Raw genomic sequence first — 19285 nt, 5'->3', positions numbered from 1 at the left:
GACTGTGTCCGATCTGATGATCTTGGATCCGCCCCAGCGCTTAGCACAGTGCTTGGCACATGGGAAAGGCTGAACAAATAGCATTATTATTATGATATTATTATTATGATATGATTATTATTATTATTATTATTATTATTATTATTATTATTATTATTATTATTATTACTTGGACTGTGAGCCCCATTTGGGACAGGGACTGTGTCCAATCTGATTATCTTGTATCTATCCCAATGCTTAGCACAGTGCTTGGCCCGGAGAAAGCACTTGACGAATACTGTTATTATTATCCCTGATAACGACAATAACAATAAACCTCGGGACCGTTGGGAGATAATAATAATAATAATGGCATTTGTTAAGCGCTTACTATGTGCCAAGCACTGTTCTAAGCGCTGGGGGAGACACGGGGTTATTAGGTTGTCCCAGGTGGGGCTCGCAGTCTTAAGAAGCAGCGTGGCTCAGTGGAAAGAGCCCGGGCTTTGGAGTCAGAGGTCATGGGTTCAAATGCCGCCTCCGCCACTTGTCAGCTGGGTGACTTTGGGCAAGTCACTTCACTTCTCTGGGCCTCAGTCCCCTCATCTGGAAAATGGGGCTGAAGACTGGGAGGCCCCGTGGGACAACCTGATCACCTTGTATTTACCACAGCGCTTAGAACAGTGCTTGGCACATAGTAAGCGCTGAACAAATAATAATAATAATAATAATAATGGCATTTATTAAGCCATCATCTTCAGCAAATGCTTAGTATGGTCCTTTGTACACAGTGAGAGTTCAGTAAATACCATTGATTACCTGATTGCTTAAGGGATGAGGAGGAGGGAACGCAGATTCCGCATCATTACCGGGATTACTATGTTCCTATAATATACTATAGTAATATACCACAGTAATAATAATAATGGTATTTGGCGTGGCTCAGTGGAAAGAGCCCGGGCTTTGGAGTCAGAGGTCACGGGTTCAAATCCTGGCTCCACCAATTGTCAGCTGTGTGACTTTGGGCAAATCACTTAACGTCTCTGTGCCTCAGTTCCCTCATCTGTAAAATAGGGATGAAGACTGTGAGCCTCCTGTGGGACAACTTGATCACCTTGTAACCTCCCCAGCACTTAGAACAGTGCTTTGCACATAGTAAGTGCTTAATAAATGCCATTATCATTATTATTATTATTATTATTATTATTATTAATGGTATTTGGCGTGGCTCAGTGGAAAGAGCCTGGGCTTTGGAGTCAGAGGTCATGGGTTCAAATCCCGGCTCTGCCAATTGTCAGCTGTGTGACTTTGGGCAAGTCACTTAACGCCTCTGTGCCTCAGTTCCCTTATCTGGAAAATGGGGATGAAGACTGTGAGCCTCCCGTGGGACAACCTGATCACCTTGTAACCTCCCCAGCGCTTAGAACAGTCCTTTGCACATAGTAAGTGCTTAATAAATGCTATTATCATTATTATTATTAACAATAATGGTATTTGGCGTGGCTCAGTGGAAAGAGCCCGGGCTTTCGAGTCAGAGGTCACGGGTTCAAATCCCAGCTCTGCCAATTGTCAGCTGTGTGACTTTGGGCAAGTCACTTAACGTCTCTGTGCCTCAGTGACCTCATCTGGAAAATGGGGATGAAGACTGTGAGCCCCCCGTGGGACAACCTGATCACCTTGTAACCTCCCGAGCGGTTAGAACAGTGCTTTGCACATAGTAAGTGCTTAATAAATGCCATCATCATCATTATTATTATTATTATTTGTTAAGCGCTCACTATGCATCAGACACTGTACTAAGCACTGGGTATATATTACTGCATATCAGTCAATCAATGGCATTTCATTCAATCAAATTTATTGAGTGCTTACTGTGTGCAGAGCACTGTACTAAGTACTTGGGAGAGGAAAGGAGAAGCAGCGTGGCTCAGTGGAAAGAGCCCGGGCTTTGGAGTCAGAGGTCATGGGTTCGAATCCCGGCTCTGCCAATTGTCAGCTGTGTGACTTTGGGCAAGTCACTTAACTTCTCTGTGCCACAGTTACCTCATCTGCAAAATGGGGATTAAGACTGTGAGGCCCCCGTGGGACAACCTGATCACCTTGTAACCTCCCCAGAACTTGGAACAGTGCTTTGCACATAGTAAGCACTTAATAAATGCCATTATTATTATTATTGTTATTATTAACAACAATCAGACACATTCCCTGCTCACAACGAATGAGCACTTACTGTAGAGCACTGTACTGAGCACTTGGGAGACTTCAATACAACAGAGTTGGTAGTTTCCAGCCCACAATGAGTTTTCAGTGTAGGGGGGGAGACGAACATTAATATTAATTAATTATTATTAGAGAAGCAGCGTGGCTTAGTGGCAAGAGCCCGGGCTTGGGAGTCAGAGGTTGTGGGTTCAAATCCCGGCTCTGCCAATTGTCAGCTGCGTGACTTTGGGTCAGTCACTTCACTTCTCTGGGCCTCAGTGACCTCATCTGGAAAATGGGGATGAAGACTGGGAGCCCCCCGTGGGACAACCTGATTACCTTATATCTATCCCAGCGCAGCCCGTTGTTGGGTAGAGACCGTCTCTAGATGTTGCCAACTTGTACTTCCCAAGCGCTTAGTACAGTGCTCTGCACACAGTAAGTGCTCAATAAATACGATTGAATGAATGCTTGACACATAGTAAGCACTTAACACTTATGTAAGCACACATAGTAAGCACTTATGTTTGTACATATTTATTATTCTATTTATTTATTTATTTATCTTACTTGTACATATCTATTCTATTTATTTTATTTTGTTAGTATGTTTGGTTTTGTTCTCTGTCTCCCCCTTTTAGACTGTGAGCCCACTGTTGGGTAGGGACTGTCCCTGTGTGTTGCCAATTTGTACTTCCCAAGCGCTTAGTACAGTGCTCTGCACATAGTAAGCGCTCAATAAATACGATTGATTGATTAACAAATACCATTATTATTATTATATACTAATATATATACTAATATAACTACAGATATACTAGTAGTTGTAAATATTTTTCTCTCCCCCATTAGACTATAAGATCCTGTGGGCAGAAAACCTGGCACTTCTTTATGTTTGCACTTTCCTGAATGTCTTAGTACATTTGCAACTTGTACTTCCCAAGCGCTTAGTACAGTGTTCTGCATACAGTCAATAAATACGATGTAATGAATTTGCATTGCTCTCTGTGGGCCCAAAATAATAATAATAATAATATTTGTTAATAATAATTACGGTACTTGTCAAGTGCTTACTAAGTGCCAGGTCAGCGCTTAGAACAGTGCTTTGCACATAGTAAGCGCTTAACAAATGCCAACATTATTATTATTATACTGTGCTACATGCTGGGTTTGTTAAGCACTTACTAAATGTCAAATACTGTACTAAGCCCTCGGGGGGGAATTCAAGCAAATTCATTCATTCATTCAATCGTATTTATTGAGCGCTTACTGTGTGCAGAGCACTGTATTAAGCACTTGGGAAATACAATTTGGCAACATATAGAGACGGTTGGACACAGTCCCTGTCCCCCGGGGGGCTCACAGTCTCAATCCCCATTTTACAGATGAGGGAACTGAGGCCCAGAGAATAATAATAATAATAATGGCATTTATTAAGCGCTCACTATGTGCAAAGCACTGTTCAAAGCGCTGGGGAGGTTACAAGGTGATCAGGTTGTCCCACGGTGGGCTCACAGTCTTCATCCCCATTTTACAGATGAGGGAACTGAGGCCCAGAGAAGTGAAGTGACTTCCCCAAAGTCACACAGCTAACAGAGAAGCAGTGTGGCTCAGTGGAAAGAGCCCGGGCTTTGGAGTCAGAGTTCATGGGTTCAAATCCCGGCTCCACCAATTGTCAGCTGGGTGACTTTGGACAAGTCACTTCACTTCTCTGGGCCTCAGTTACCTCCTCTGTAAAATGGGGATTAAGGCTGTGAGCCCCCCCGGGGGACAACCTGATCACCTTATAACCTCCCTAGCCCTTAGAACAGTGCCTTGCACATAGTAAGCGCTTAATAAATGCCATTATGGGTAGGGACTGTCTCTATACGTTGCCACCTTGTACTTCCCAAGTGCTTAGTCCAGTGCTCTGCACACAGTAAGCACTCAATAAATGCGATTGATTGATTGATTATCATTATTATTATTATTATAACAAGTGGCAGAGCCGGGATTTGAACCCATGACCTCTGACTCCAAAGCCCGGGCTCCCCCAACAGAAGTGCTTTACTATGTGAAAGACACTGTACCAAGCACTGAGCGGACACAAGCAAATTGGGTTGGACACAGTCCCCATCCCACGTGGAGCTCACAGTCTTAATCCCCAATTGTTTACTACTGCCAGTGCTTAGAACAGTGCTTTGCACATGGTAAGCACTTAACAAATGTCATTATTATTATTATTATTATTATTATTATTATAATTACTGCCACTACTATCAGGATTTTCCACGTTCCCCGAGGAAGGGACAAACCCCGGCGGGAAGGATTTGGAGGAGTCCCATCAGACGGGGGCAAACACCAAAGGTGATCAAAATCCCCTTCGCTAAAGATCTTCGAAAATAGCCGAGATCCGTCCATCATCAATCGTATTTATTGAGCGCTTACTATGTGCAGAGCACTGTACTAAGCGCTTAGCACTGTACTAAGCGCTTGGTCGGACCACAGGCCTGGAGCCCGAAGGAAATTGGGCTGGAGCCAAAAAGGACTCACATCGAGGCCAGGCAAGACCATTAATAAAAATGAAAAAGGAATTTCCAGCTCTCATCGTGGCCTTCTTCCGACCTATTATGCTCGTTCGATTATTCAGGCAGCGCGGCTCCGTGGAAAGAGCACGGGCTTGGGAGTTAGAGGTCATGGGTTCTAATCCTGACTCTCTCACATGTCCGCTGTGTGACCTTGGGCAAGTTCTCTGAGCCTCAGTTGCCTCATCTGTAAAAGGGGGATGAAGACTGGAAGCCCCACATGGGACAAACTGATCACCTTGCCAGTGCTTAGAACAGTGCTTGGCACATAGTAAGCACTTAACAAATTCCATCATTATTATTATTATTATTATTACTGCCACTACTACCAGAATTTTCCATGTTCCCCGAGGAAAGGACAAACCCCGGCGGGAAGGATTTGGAGGAGTCCCATCAGACGGGGACAAACACCAAAGGTGACCAAAATCCCCTTTGCTAAAGATCTTCGAAAATAGCCGAGATCCGTCTATCATCAACCGTATTTATTGAGCGCTGACTGTGTGCAGAGCACTGTACTAAGCGCTTAGCACTGTACTAAGTGCTTGGTCGGACCACAGGCCTGGAGCCCGAAGGAAATTGGGCTGGAGCCAAAAAGGACTCACATCAAGGCCAGGCAAGACCATTAATAAAAATGAAAAAGGAATTTCCAGCTCTCATCGTGGCCTTCTTCCGACCTATTATGCTCGTTTGATTATTCAGGCAGCGCGGCTCCGTGGAAAGAGCACGGGCTTGGGAGTTAGAGGTCATGGGTTCTAATCCCGACTCTCTCACATGTCCGCTGTGTGACCTTGGGCAAGTTCTCTGAGCTTCAGTTGCCTCATCTGTTAAAGCCTCATCTGTGGGAGCCCCACATGGGACAAACTGATGATGATGATTATTACTCTATTTATTTATTTATTACTCTATTTATTTATTTATTACTCTATTTATTTATTTATTACTCTATTTATTTATTTATTTATTTTACTTGTACATATCTATCCTATTTATTTTATTTTGTTAGTATGTTTGGTTTTGTTCTCTGTCTCCCCCTTTTCGACTGTGAGCCCACTGTTGGGTAGGGACTGTCTCTATATGTTGCCAATTTGTAGTTCCCAAGCGCTTAGTACAGTGCTCTGCACATAGTAAGCGCTCAATAAATACGATTGATGATGATGATGATGATGGCATTTATTAAGCGCTTACTATGTGCAAAGCACTGTTCTAAGCGCTGGGGGGAATATAAGGTGATGAGCTTCTCCTACATGGGGCTCACAGTCTTCACCCCCATTTTACAGATGAGGTAACTGAGGCACAGAGAAGTTAAGTGACTTGCCCAAAGCCACACAGCGGACAAGTGGTGGAGCCGGGATTCGAACCCATGGCCTCCGACTCCAAAGCCCGGGCTCTTTCCATTGAGCCACGCTGCTTCTCCACTGATCACCTTGCCAGCGCTTAGAACAGTGCTTGGCACATAGTAAGCGCTTAACAAATTCCATCATCATTATTATTATTATTATTATTAGTGTGAGCAGAACACTGAACTAAGCGGTTGCAAAGTCCAATTTGGCAACAGAGACAATCCCTACCCAACAACGGGCTCACAGTCTAGAAGGGGGGAGACAGACAACAAAGCATTTAGAACAGTGCTTTGCACATAGTAAGCGCTTAAAAATACCACCATGATTATTATTATTATAAAACAAAACAAGTCATGAGGAAACTCTGGTCCTTGGCTTTAGGCTCCGTCTCCCTTATAATAATAATAATAATGGCATTTATTAAGTGCTTACTATGTGCAAGGCACTGTTCTAAGCGCTGGGGGGATACAAGGTGATCAGGTTGTCCCACAGGGGGCTCACAGTCTTCATCCCCATTTTACAGATGAGGGAACTGAGGCCCAGAGAAGTGAAGTGACTTGCCCAAAGTCACCCAGCTGACAAGTGGCAGAGCCAGGATTCGAACCCATGACCTCTGACTCCAAAGTCCATGCTTTTTCCACTGAGCCACGCTGCTTCTCCCTTCTCCACTCGCTTCTCTCACCCCACCCCAGCTCGCTCTCTCCGTTCATTTCACTGTGACCCATTCTCTTCGACTCCTGCCTCTATTTCCCTAATAATAATAATGATGGCATTTATTAAGCGCTTACTATGTGCAAAGCACTGTTCTAAGTGCTGGATAATAATAATGGCATTTATTATGCGCTTACTATGTGCAAAGCACTGTCCTAAACGCTGGGGAGGTTACAAGGTGATCAGGTTGTCCCACGGGAGGCTCACAGTCTTCATCCCCATTTTCCAGATGAGGGAACTGAGGCACAGAGAAGTTCTAGGGAAGCAGTGGGGCTTAGTGGGTAGACCCCGGGCATGGAAGTCAGAAGGACATGGGTTCTAATCCCGGCTCCACCCACTGCTTGCGGGGGGGTTTTTTGACGGCATTTATTAGGCACTTACTACGTGCAAAGCACTGTTCTAAGCGCCGGGGAGGTTACAAGGTGATCAGGTTGTCCCACGTGGGGCTCACAGTCCTTATCCTCATTTTCCAGATGAGGTCACTGAGGCACGGAGAAGTGAAGTGACTTGCCCAAAGTCACACAGCTGACAATAATAATAATAATAATAATAATAATAATAATGGCATTTGTTAAGCGCTTACTATGTGCAAAGCACTGTTCTAAGTGCTGGGGGAGTTACAAAGTGATCAGGCTGTCCCACGTGGGGCTCACAGTCTTAATCCCCATTTTACAGATAAGGTGACTGAGGCTCAGATAAGTGAAGTGACTTGTCCAAGGTCACATAGCTGACAACTGGCGGAGGCAGGATTTGAACCCATGGCCTCTGACTCCAAAGCCCGGGCTCTTTCCACTGAGCCACGCTGCTTCTGCTCATCATCATCATCATCATCATCATCAATCGTATTTATTGAGCGCTTACTGTGTGCAGAGCACTGTACTAAGCGCTTGGGAAGTACAAGTTGGCAAGTCCTCAAGCAGCTTCTCTGACCTCAGGCAAATCACTTCACCTCTCTGGGCCTCCGTTCCCTCATCTGTTAATGGGAATGAATAACAATAATAATAATAATAACGGTATTTGTTAAACACTCACTATGTGCCCGGCACTGTATTGAGCACTGGGATGGATACGTGCAAATCGGGTTGGACACAGTCCCTGTCTCATGTGGGGCTCACTGTCTCCATCCCCATTTTCCAGATGAGGGAACTGAAGCCCAGAGAAGTGAAGCGACTCGCCCAAGGTCACTCAGCGTGGCTCAATGGAAAAGAGCACGGGCTTTGGAGTCAGAGGTCATGAGTTCAAATCCCGGCTCCGCCCGTTCTCAGCTGTGTGACTTGGGGCAAGTCACTTAACTTTGTGCCTCAGTGACCTCATCTGTAAAACGGGGATGAAGACTGTGAGCCCCCCGTGGGACAACCTGATCACCTTGTAACCTCCCCAGCACTTTGAACAGCGCTTTGCACATAGTAAGCGCTTAATAAATGCCATTATTATTATTATTATTATTATTATTATTAAGTGGCGGAGCCGGGATTAGAACCCATGACCTTCTGACACCCAGGCTCGGGCTCTTTCCACTATGCCATGCTGTGAGCCCTTTGGGGGATGGGGACTATGTCCAACCCCATTATCTTGTACATACCCCAGTACTAAGCACTTAACAAATGCCGTTATTATTATTATTACTCTATTTATTTATTTATTTATTTATTTTACTTGTACATAACTATTCTATTTATTTTATTTTGTTAGTATGTTTGGTTTTGTTCTCTGTCTCCCCCCTTTTAGACTGTGAGCCCACTGTTGAGTAGGGACTGTCTCTATATGTTGCCAACTTGTACTTACCAAGCGCTTAGTACAGTGCTCTGCACACAGTAAGCACTCAATAAATACGATTGATTGATTGATTATTATTGTTATCATTATTATTACACTCCAACTCATTCTCTTCATTCATTTTACTGCGCCTCAATCGCATCACCTCCTGCCTCTAATCCCCTAATAACATTCTAGACTGTGAGCCCTATGTTGGGTAGGGACCGTCCCTATATGTTGCCAACTTGTGCTTCCCAAGCGCTTAATACAGTGCTCTGCACACAGTAAGCGCTCAATAAACACGATTGAATGAATGAATGAACATTCTACTGTATCATTTCCCTCACAGTAATGTATTTTAATGTCAGTCTCCCTCTAAAGACTGAAATCTCCTTGTGGACAGGATTGCATCGATCTTCTAGCCTGTGAGCCTGTTGTTGGGTAGGGACCGTCTCTATATGTTTCCAACTTATACTTCCCGAGCGCTTAGTACAGTGCTGTACACACAGTAGGCGCTCAATAAACACGATTGAATGAATGAATGAACCCTGCTGTTTTGTACTTTCCCAAGCCAGGTCCTCTGACCCCCTAGGCCAGATTGCTTTTAATAATAATTATTATTATTGTTATTATTATTATGGTATTTGTTAAGTGCTTACTATGTGCCAAGCACCGTTCTAAGCACCGGGGTAGATACAGGGTTATTAGGTTGTCCCACGTGGGGCTCACACTTTTAATCCCCGTTTTACAGACGAGGTAACTGAGGCACAGAAAAGTGAAGTGACTTGCCCAGGGTCACACAGCAGACAAGCTAGCTCTCTTCCTCCCTTCAAGGCCCTACTGAGAGCTCACCTCCTCCAGGAGGCCTTCCCAGACTGAGCCCCTTCCTTCCTCTCCCCCTCGTCCCCCTCTCCATCCCCCCCATCTTACCTCCTTCCCTTCCCCACAGCACCTGTATATATGTATATATGTTTGTACATATTTATTACTCTATTTATTTATTTATTTATTACAGTGCTCTGCACACAGTAAGCGCTCAATAAATACAATTGATTGATTGATTTTCATGGTAAATCTTTGCCTACCAGCTGTCTCGCTCTCTGCCCCAGAGCTTTGAGGATCAGAGAAAACCCACATGGGGATTGTGGAGCATGGGGGAGTGGGAATAGGTTTAGTAAGGATGGGGTCGGATTTATCTTCCCACCCAAGCCCTGTCCCTTCCCTGACCTTCCCATCACTGTAGACGGCACCACCATCCCGGCGCTTAGAACAGTGCTTTGCACATAGTAAGCGCTTAACAAATACCATCATTATTATTATTATTATTATCCTTCCCATCTCACAAGCCTGTAACCTTGGCCTTCTCCTTGACTCCTCTCTCTCATCCAACCCAAATATTCAGTCCGTCTTTTCCAAATCCTGTCGGTCCCGCCTTCCCGACATCGCTACAATCTGCCCTTTCCTCTCCATCCAAACCGCTACCACGTGAATACACTCCCGTCCCGCCTGGATGACTGTATCAGCCTTCTCGCTGACCTCCTTGCCTCCTGTTTCTTCCCACTCCGGTCCCTACTTTGGAGTCAGGGGTCGTGGGTTCGAATCCCGGCCCCGCCACATGTCTGCTGTGTGACCTTGGGCAAGTCACTTAACTTCTCGGAGTCTCAGTTACCTCATCTGTAAAAAGGGGGATGATGACTGTGAGCCCCACGCGGGGCAATCTGATCACCTTGTATCCCACCAGTCCTGGAGGCTTAAATCAGCGTGATTGAGAAGCAGCATGGCTCAGTGGAAAAGAGCCAGGGCTTTGGAGTCAGAGGTCATGGGTTCAAACCCCGGCTCCGCCAAATGTCAGCTGTGTGACTTTGGGCAAGTCACTTCACTTCTCTGTGCCTCAGCTCCCTCATCTGTAAAATGGGGATGAAGACTATGAGACACCCGTGGGACAACCTGATCACCCTGTAACCTCCCCAGCGCTTAGAACAGTGCTTTGCACATAGTAAGCGCTTAATAAATGCCATCAAAAAAAAACAGTGCTTTCCACATAGTAAGCGCTTACCAAATGTCATTATTACTATTATCATTACTTCACTCTGCTGCCTGGATCATTTTTTCTATAAAAACCTCCAGGAGACGTCAGCCCCCTCCTCAAAAATCTCCAGTGATTGCCCATCCACCTCCGCATCAAACAGACACTCGTCACCATTGGCTCCATTGGCTCCTACCTCACCTCCCTTCTGTCCTTCTCCAGCCCAGCCCGCACCCTCCACTCCTCCGCCGCTAATCTCCTCACTGTTAGGCCTCGTTCTCGCCCGTCCCGCCATCGACCCCCGGCCCACGTCATCCCCCTGGCCCGGAATGCCCCCAATCCCTCTACCCACCCACCAAGCTCGCTCTCTTCCTCCCTTCAAGGCCCTACTGAGAGCTCACCTCCCCCAGGAGGCCTTCCCACACTCAGCCCCCTCCTTCCTCTCCCCCTTGCCCCCCTCTCCATCCCCCCGTCTTACCTCCTTCCCTTCCCCACAGCACCTGTATATATGGATATATGTTTGTACATATTTATTACTCTATTTATTTTACTTGTACATATCTATTCTATTGATTTTATTTTGTTAATATGTTTGGTTTTGTTCTCTGCCTCCCCCTTCTAGCCTGTGAGCCCACTGTTGGGTAGGGACTGTCTCTATATGTTGCCAACTTGGACTTCCCAAGCGCTTAGTCCAGTGCTCTGCACACAGTAAGTGCTCAATAAATACGATTGATTGATTGATTTAAAGCCACCCATCCCCTCGCCCCCTTCTACCTCACCTCGCTACTCTCCTCCTCCAACCCAGCTCACACACTCCGCTCTTCTAACACCGCTCGCCTGTCTCACCGCCGACCTTTCGCTCACATCCCGCCTCAAGCCTGGAATGCCCTCTCCTCATATTCATTCATTCGATCGTATTTATCGAGCGCTTACTGTGTGCAGAGCACTGTACTAAGCGCTTGGGAAGTCCAAGTTGGCAACATATAGAGACGGTCCCTACCCAACAGTGGGCTCACAGTGTAGAAGGGGGAGGCAGACAACAAAACAAAACATGTAGATGACAATGATTCTCTCCCCCTTCAAAGACTTATCGAAGGCCCGTCTCCTCCGAGAGGCCTTCCCTGATTAAATTCCCCCCTTTCCTCTTCTCCCACTCCCTTCTGCGTCGCCCCGACTCATTCGCTTTCTTCATCCCCCCCACCCAGCCCCACACCGCTTACGTCCGCATCCTTCATTTTATTTCTTTCTATTCACATCTATCTCCCCCTCTAGACTGTAAGCTCGCTGTGGGCAGGGAATGTGTCTGTTTATTGTCATAGTGTAGTCACCCAGGCACTGAGTACAGTCCTCGGCACAGAGTAAGTGCTCAATAAATACAATCGAATGAATGAATTAGAGAAGCAGCATGGCTCAGTGGAAAGAGCCCCGGCTTTGGAGTAAGAGGTCATGGGTTCAAATCCCGACTCCGCCAATTATAATAATAGTAATAATGGCATTTATTAAGCGCTTACTATGTGCAAAGCACTGTTCTGAGCGCTGGATTGCCAGCTGTGTGATTTTGGGCAAGTCACTTCATCATCATCATCATCATCAATCGTATTTATTGAGCGCTTACTATGTGCAGAGCACTGTACTAAATGCTTGGGAAGTACAAATTGGCAACATATAGAGACAGTCTGTGCCTCAGTGACCTCGTCTGTAAAATGGGGATGAAGACTTTGAGCCATCCATGGGACAACCTGATCGCCTTGCAACGTCTCCAGTGCTTAGAACAGTGCTTGGCACATAGTAAGCACTTAATAAATGCCATCATTATCACTTCACTTCTCTGGGCCTCAGTTCCCTCATCTGTAAAACGGGGATGAAGACTGTGAGCCATCCATGGGACAACCTGACCACCTTGTAACGTCCCCAGCGCTTAGAACAGTGCTTGGCACATAGTAAGCGCTTAATAAATGGTATCATTAGTTTGAATGAAGGTTCTGGGGAGGCTGGCTCCTAGAGGTCGGTCACCATGGTGACCTTAGAGATGCTGACTCCTAGAGGTCGGTCACCATGGTGACCTTAGAGATGCTGACTCCTAGAGGTCGGTCACCATGGTGACCTTAGAGATGCTGACTCCTGGGGACCAGTCACCATGGAGATGGTGGGATTGCCAATTCCAGGCCCTCCGTCCCCAGGATTCCCCAGGCTCCTCACCAGGTTGCACGGAGAGCGCGGCGCTGCATCTCGCCTGGCCCAGTTCGTTGGTGGCGAAGACAGTGTAGAGGCCGGCGTCGTCGGGCTGAGCCTGTCGCAGCAGCAGGGTGTGGCGTTCGCCCTCTGCCCGGATCAGGATGCGGCTGCTGCCCTTCAAGGTCACCCCGTCCTTCTGCCAGGACACTGCAACGGGAAGCAGGAGGGCGACGGGTCACCTTGGAGGCTCTCAATAGGGGAACACTAGGCCCAGCCCCCTTTGGGTCTCCCAGCGCTTCGTTCCAAATCGATCTCGGTTTTTCCAGCACATTTATGGCCTACTGGGGAGATCCCAGGCCTGGGAATCAGAAGGAGCTGTGTTCTAATCCCGGCTCCTCCACTTAATTAATAATGGCATTTATTAAGCGCTTACTACTGCCCAGCCCGCAACCTCCGCTCCTCCACCGCTAATCTCCTCACTGTACCTCGTTCTCGCCTGTCCCACCGTCGACCCCCGGCCCACGTCATCCCCCGGGCCTGGAATGCCCTCCCTCTGCCCCTCCGCCAAGCTCGCTCTCTTCCTCCCTTCAAGGCCCTGCTGAGAGCTCACCTCCTCCAGGAGGCCTTCCCAGACTGAGCCCCTTCCTTCCTCTCCCCCTTGTCCCCCTCTCCATCCCCCCATCTTACCTCCTTCCCTTCCCCACAGCACCTGTGTATATGTATATATGGTTGTACATATTTATTACTCTATTTATTTATTTGTTTATTTATTTTACTTGTACATTTCTATCCTATTTATTTTATTTTGTTGGTATGTTTGGTTCTGTTCTCTGTCTCCCCCTTTTAGACTGTGAGCCCACTGTTGGGTAGGGACTGTCTCTATGTGTTGCCAATTTGTACTTCCCAAGCGCTTAGTACAGTGCTCTGCACATAGTAAGCGCTCAATAAATACGATTGATTGATTGATTGATTGATTGATTACTACGTGCAAAGCGCTGTTCTAACTGCTGGGGAGGTTACAAGGTGATCAGGTTGTCCCACAGGGGGCTCACAGTCTTCATCCCCATTTTACAGATGAGGGAACAGAGGTCCGGAGAAGTGAAGTGACTTCATTCATTCATTCATTCATTCAATCGTATTTATTGAGCGCTTACTGTGTGCAGAGCACTGGACTAAGCGCTTGGGAAGTACAAGTTGGCAACATATAGAGATGGTCCCTACCCAACAACGGGCTCACAGTCTAGACTTGCCCAAAGTCTTACAGCTGACAATTGGCGGAGCCGGGATTTGAACCCATGACCTCCGACTCCCAAACCCGGGCTCTTTCCACTGAGCCACGCTGCTTCTCTTATCTGCTCTGAGAACTTGGGCAAGTCCCTTCGCTTCTCTAGGCCTCAGTGACCTCATCTGGAAAATGGGGATCGAGACTGAGAGCCCCACGTGTGTCCAACTTGATTTACTTGTATCCATCCCATCATCATCATCATCAATCGTATTTATTGAGCGCTTACTGTGTGCAGAGCACTGTACTAAGCGCTTGGGAAGTACAAATTGGCAACATATAGAGACAGTCCCTACCCAACAGTGGGCTCACAGTCTAAAAGGGCGCGTAGTACAGTGCCCGGCACATAGTAATCACTTAACAAAGACCATCATTGCTATTATTCTAATCCCAGCTCCACCACTTGTCTATGAGAAGCAGTGTGGCTCAGTGGAAAGAGCCCGGGCTTGGGACTCAGAGGTCTTGGGTTCTAATCCCGGCTTCGCCAATTGTCAGCTGTGTGACTCTGGGCAAGTCACTTCACTTCTCTGAGCCTCAGTTCCCTCATCTGTAAAATGGGGATTAAGACTGTGAGCCCCACATGGGACAACCTGATCACCTTCTACCCCTCCCCCCCCCCCCCCCAGTGGTTAGAACAGTGCTTGGCACACAGTAAGTGCTTAATAAATGCCATCATTATTATTATTATTATTATAATCATTGTTGTTATTATTCTTGTCTGCTATGTGATCTTTGGCAAGCTATTTAACTTCTCTTTGCCTCAGTTCCCTCATTTGGAAAATGGGGATTAAGACTGAGCCCTATGTGGGACAGGGATTGTGCCCAACCTGATTATCTTGTATCTACCCCAGAGCTTAGAACAGTGCTTGGCACCTAGTAAGCACTTGATAAATGCCATTATTATTATTATAATGATTAATAGTTATTATTATAATATTCCCCACACCACATAGTTCTCGGATTTCCCAGCACATTGTTTCCCACTCCACATCTCTCTGGTCTTTCCCATCACATTATTCCCTGCTCCATTTCACTCTGGGGTCTCCCAGCACATTAGAGAAGCTGCATGGTTCAGTGGAGCAAGCCCGGGCTTGGGAGTCACTTCTCTTCCCTCTGGGATCTCCCTCCCGACTCCACTTGGTTCTGAGTGCATTATTTCCCACTCCACATCTCTCTGGGGTCTCCCAGCGCATTGTTCCCCACTTCTCTTCCCTCTAGGGTCTCCCTCCCCACTCCACTTGGCTCTGAGCACATTATCTCCCACTCCACAACTCCCAGTGCATTGTTCCCCACTTCTCTTCCTTCTGGGGTCTCCCTCCCCACTCCACCTGGCTCCGAGCGCATTATTTCCCACTCCACATCTCTCTGGGATCTCCCAATGCATTATTCCCCACTCCACATCTCTCTGGGGTCTCCCAGCACATTATTCCCCACTTCTCTTCCCTCTGGGATCTCCCTCCTGACTCCACTTGGTTCTGAGCGCATTATTTCCCACTCCACATCTCTCTGGGGTCTCCCAGCACATTGTTCCCTACTTCTCTTCCCTCTGGGGTCTCCCTCCCCAATCCACTTGGCTCTGAGCACATTATTTCCCACTCCACATCTCCCAGTGCATTGTTCCCCACTTCTCTTCCCTCTGGGGTCTCCCTCCCCACTCCACTTGGCTCTGAGCGCATTATTTTGCACTCCACATCTCTCTGGGGTCTCCCAGAGCATTATTCCCCACTCCACATCTCTCTGGGGTCTCCCAGCACATTATTCCCCACTTCTATTCCCTCTGGGATCTCCCTCCCCACTCCACCTGGCTCTGGGCGCATTATTTCCCACTCCACATCTCTCTGGGATCTCCCAATGCATTATTCCCCACTGCACAACTCTCTGGGGTCTCCCAGCACATTATTCCCCACTTCTATTCCCTCTGGGATCTCCCTCCCGACTCCACTTGGTTCTGAGTGCATTATTTCCCACTCCACATCTCTCTGGGGTCTCCCAGAACATTGTTTCCCACTTCTCTTCCCTCTGGGGTCTCCTTCCCCACTCCACCAGGCTCTGAGCGCATTATTTCCCACTCCACATCTCCCAGTGCATTGTTCCCCACTTCTCTTTCCTTCGGGGTCTCCCTTCCCACTCCACTTGGCTCTGAGCACATTATTTCCCACTCCACATCTCTCTGGGGTCTCCCAGCACATTGTTCCCTACTTCTCTTCCCTCTGGGGTCTTCCTCCCCACTCTACTTGGCTCTGAGCGCATTATTTCCCACTCCACATCTCTCTGGGGTCTCCCAGCGCATTGTTCCCTACTTCTCTTCCCTCTGGGGTCTCCCTCCCCACTCCACTTGGCTCTGAGCGCATTATTTCCCACTCCACATCTCTCTGGGGTCTCCCAGCGTATTATTCCCCACTCCACATCCCTCTGGGGTCTCCCAGTGCATTATTCCCCACTTCTCTTCCCTCTGGGGTCTCCTTCCCCACTCCACTTGGCTCTGAGCGCATTATTTCCCACTCCACATCTCTCTGGGGTCTCCCAGCGTATTATTCCCCACTCCACATCCCTTTGGGGTCTCCCAGTGCATTATTCCCCACTTCTCTTCCCTCTGGGGTTGTCTCCCTCCCCACTCCACTTGGCTCTGAGCGCATCATTTCCCACTCCACATCTCTCTGCGGTCTCCCAGCGCATTGTTCCCCACGCAAGGCTCACCTTGGGGCGAGGGGTTGGCTGTGACGATGCACTTGAGCAGCACGTTGGCCCCGGGGGCCACCACCATTCCCTGCACTGGGATTTCAAAAACCGGGGCCTCCAGGGGCTCCTCTCCGGCCGAGACGTAGGAATCGTCTGATGACTCTACCGGAGGACACAGTGAGATGGAGTGGTGAGATTCGTTTCGTGCTCCCATTTCCCCCCGAGTTTTCACACCTGTGCATGCATCTAGAGAAGCAGTGTGGCCTAATGGCTAGAGCCCGAGCTTGGGAGTCAAAAGGATGTGGGTTCTCATCCCGTCTCCGCCGCTTATCTGCTGCGTGACCTTGGGCAACTCCCTTCCCTTCTCTGGACCTCAGTTACCTCATCTGTAAAATGGGGATTGAGACTGTGAGCCCCACATGGGACAGGGACTGCATCCAACTCGAGCGCTTAGAACAGTGCTTTGCACATAGTAAGCCCTTAACAAATGCCATTATTATTACTATTAGCTTCTAACAATAATAATAATAATGGTGGCATTTATTAAGCACTTACTCTGTGCAAAGCTTAAAACAGTGCTTTGCACATAGTAAGCGCTTAACAGATGCCATTATTATTATTATTTGCTTCTAATAATAATAATAATAATAATAATAATCGCTTACTATGTGCAAAGCTTAGAACAGTGCTTTGCACATAGCAAGCGCTTAACGGATGCCATTATTATTATCATTTGCTTGTAATAATAATAATAATGATGGCCTTTATTAAGCGCTCACTCTGTGCAAAGCACTGTTCTAAGCACTGGGGAGGTTACAAGGCGACCAGGTTGTCCCATGCAGGGCTCATAGTCTTCATCCCCATTTTCCAGATGAGGCTCTAAGAGCTGGGGAGGTTACAAGGCGATCAGGTTGTCCCACGGGGGGCTCACAATCTTCACCCTCATTTTCCAGATGAGGGAATTGAGGCCCAGAGGAGTTAAGTGCTTGCCCAAAGTCACCCAGCTGACAATTGGCAGAGCCGGGATTTGAACCCATGACCTCTGACTCCAAAGCCCGGGCTCTTTCCATTGAGCCACGCTGCTTCTCTACACTGCTTAGTACAGTTCTTGGGAAATGTGCTTAACAAATACCATCATTCTCATTATTATTAATATTTATTCATAGTAATGTCTGTCTTCCCCTCTAGACAGTAAGCTTGTTGTGAGCCGGGAACAGGTCTAACAACTCTGTTATATTGTATTCTCTCCCAAGCCCTCAGTGCTGTGAGATTGTGAGCCCCATGTGGGACAGGGACTGTGTCTAACCTGATTTCCTGTACCTGCCCCAGTGCTTAGTACAGTTTCTGGCATGTAATAATAATAGTAATAATAATAATAATGGCATTTGTTAAGTGCTTACTATGTGCAAAGCACTGTTCTAAGTGCTGGGGTGGGTACAGGGTGATCAGGTTGTCCCACGGAGGGCTCACAATCTTCATCTCCATTTCCCAGGTGAGGGAACTGAGGCCCAGAGAAATGAAGTGACTTGCCCAAAGTCACACAGCTGACAATCGGCGGAGCCGGGAATAGAACCCATGACCTCTGACTCCCAAGCTCAGGCTCTTTCTGGGCCTGAGAATCAGCATGGCTCAGAGGAAAGAGGCTGGGCTTGGGAGTCAGAGGTCATGGGTTCAAATCCCGTCTCTGCCACTTGTTAGCTGTGTGACTCTGGGCAAGTCACTTCACCTCTCTGGGCCTCAGTTCCCTCATCCGTAAAACGGGGATGAAGACTGTGAACCCTCCGTGGGACAACCTGATCACCTTGTAACCTCCCCAGCACTTAGAACAGTGCTCTGCACATAGTAAGAGCTTAACAAATGCCATCATTATTATTATTATTATTTCCACTGAGCCACGCTGTCTCGGCTGTATGACCTTGGGCAAGTCACTTAGCTTCTCTGTGCCTCAGTGACCTCACCTGGAAGACGGGGATTAAGAACCATGAGCCCCGCATGGGACAACCTGATTGCCTGGAGAAGCAGCGTGGCTCAGTGGAAAGAGCCGGGGCTTGGGAGCCAGAGGTCATGGGGTCAAATCCCGGCTCTGCCAATTGTCAGCTGTGTGACTTTGGGCAAGTCACTTCACTTCTCTGGGCCTCGGTTACCTCATCTGGAAAATGGGGATGAATAACAATAATAATAATAATAATGATGGCATTTATTAAGCGCTTACTATGTGCAGAGCACTGTTCTAAGCGCTGGGGGGGATACAAGGTGATCAAGTTGTCTCACGTGGGGCTCACAGTCTTAATCCCCATTTTACAGATGAGGGAACTGAGGCTCAGAGATGTTAAGTGACTTGCCCAAGGTCACACAGCAGACACGTGGCGGAGCGGGATTCGAACCCATGGCCTCTGACTCCAAAGCCCGGGCTCTTTCCACTGAGCCACGCTGCTTCCATGAAGACCCTGAGCCCCCCGTGGGACAACCTGATCCCTTCCCTAGCGCTTAGAACAGTGATTTGCACATAGTAAGCGCTTAATAAATGTCATTATTATTATTATTATTGTACCGACCCCAGTGCTTAGCATGGCGCTTG

General features: G+C 47.5%; 1 protein-coding gene across 1 annotated transcript in view; it reads right to left on the bottom strand.

Moving 5' to 3' along the window:
* SPEG (striated muscle enriched protein kinase) overlaps positions 1–19285 on the bottom strand; it is a 292468-nt gene that overhangs the window by 199385 nt on the left and 73798 nt on the right. The window contains exons 5-6 of the mRNA XM_038769099.1: positions 16726–16869; positions 12771–12953 (exon numbers count right to left, since the gene is read on the bottom strand). Coding sequence (XP_038625027.1) covers positions 12771–12953; positions 16726–16869 — 327 coding nt within the window. The remainder of the gene's footprint in view (positions 1–12770; positions 12954–16725; positions 16870–19285) is intronic.

Source organism: Tachyglossus aculeatus, chromosome 1 (genome assembly GCF_015852505.1).
Source record: "Tachyglossus aculeatus isolate mTacAcu1 chromosome 1, mTacAcu1.pri, whole genome shotgun sequence".
NCBI lineage: Eukaryota > Metazoa > Chordata > Mammalia > Monotremata > Tachyglossidae > Tachyglossus > Tachyglossus aculeatus.
The sequence above is the reverse complement of the archived record's forward strand: the minus strand, read 5'-3'. Positions and strand labels throughout refer to the sequence as shown.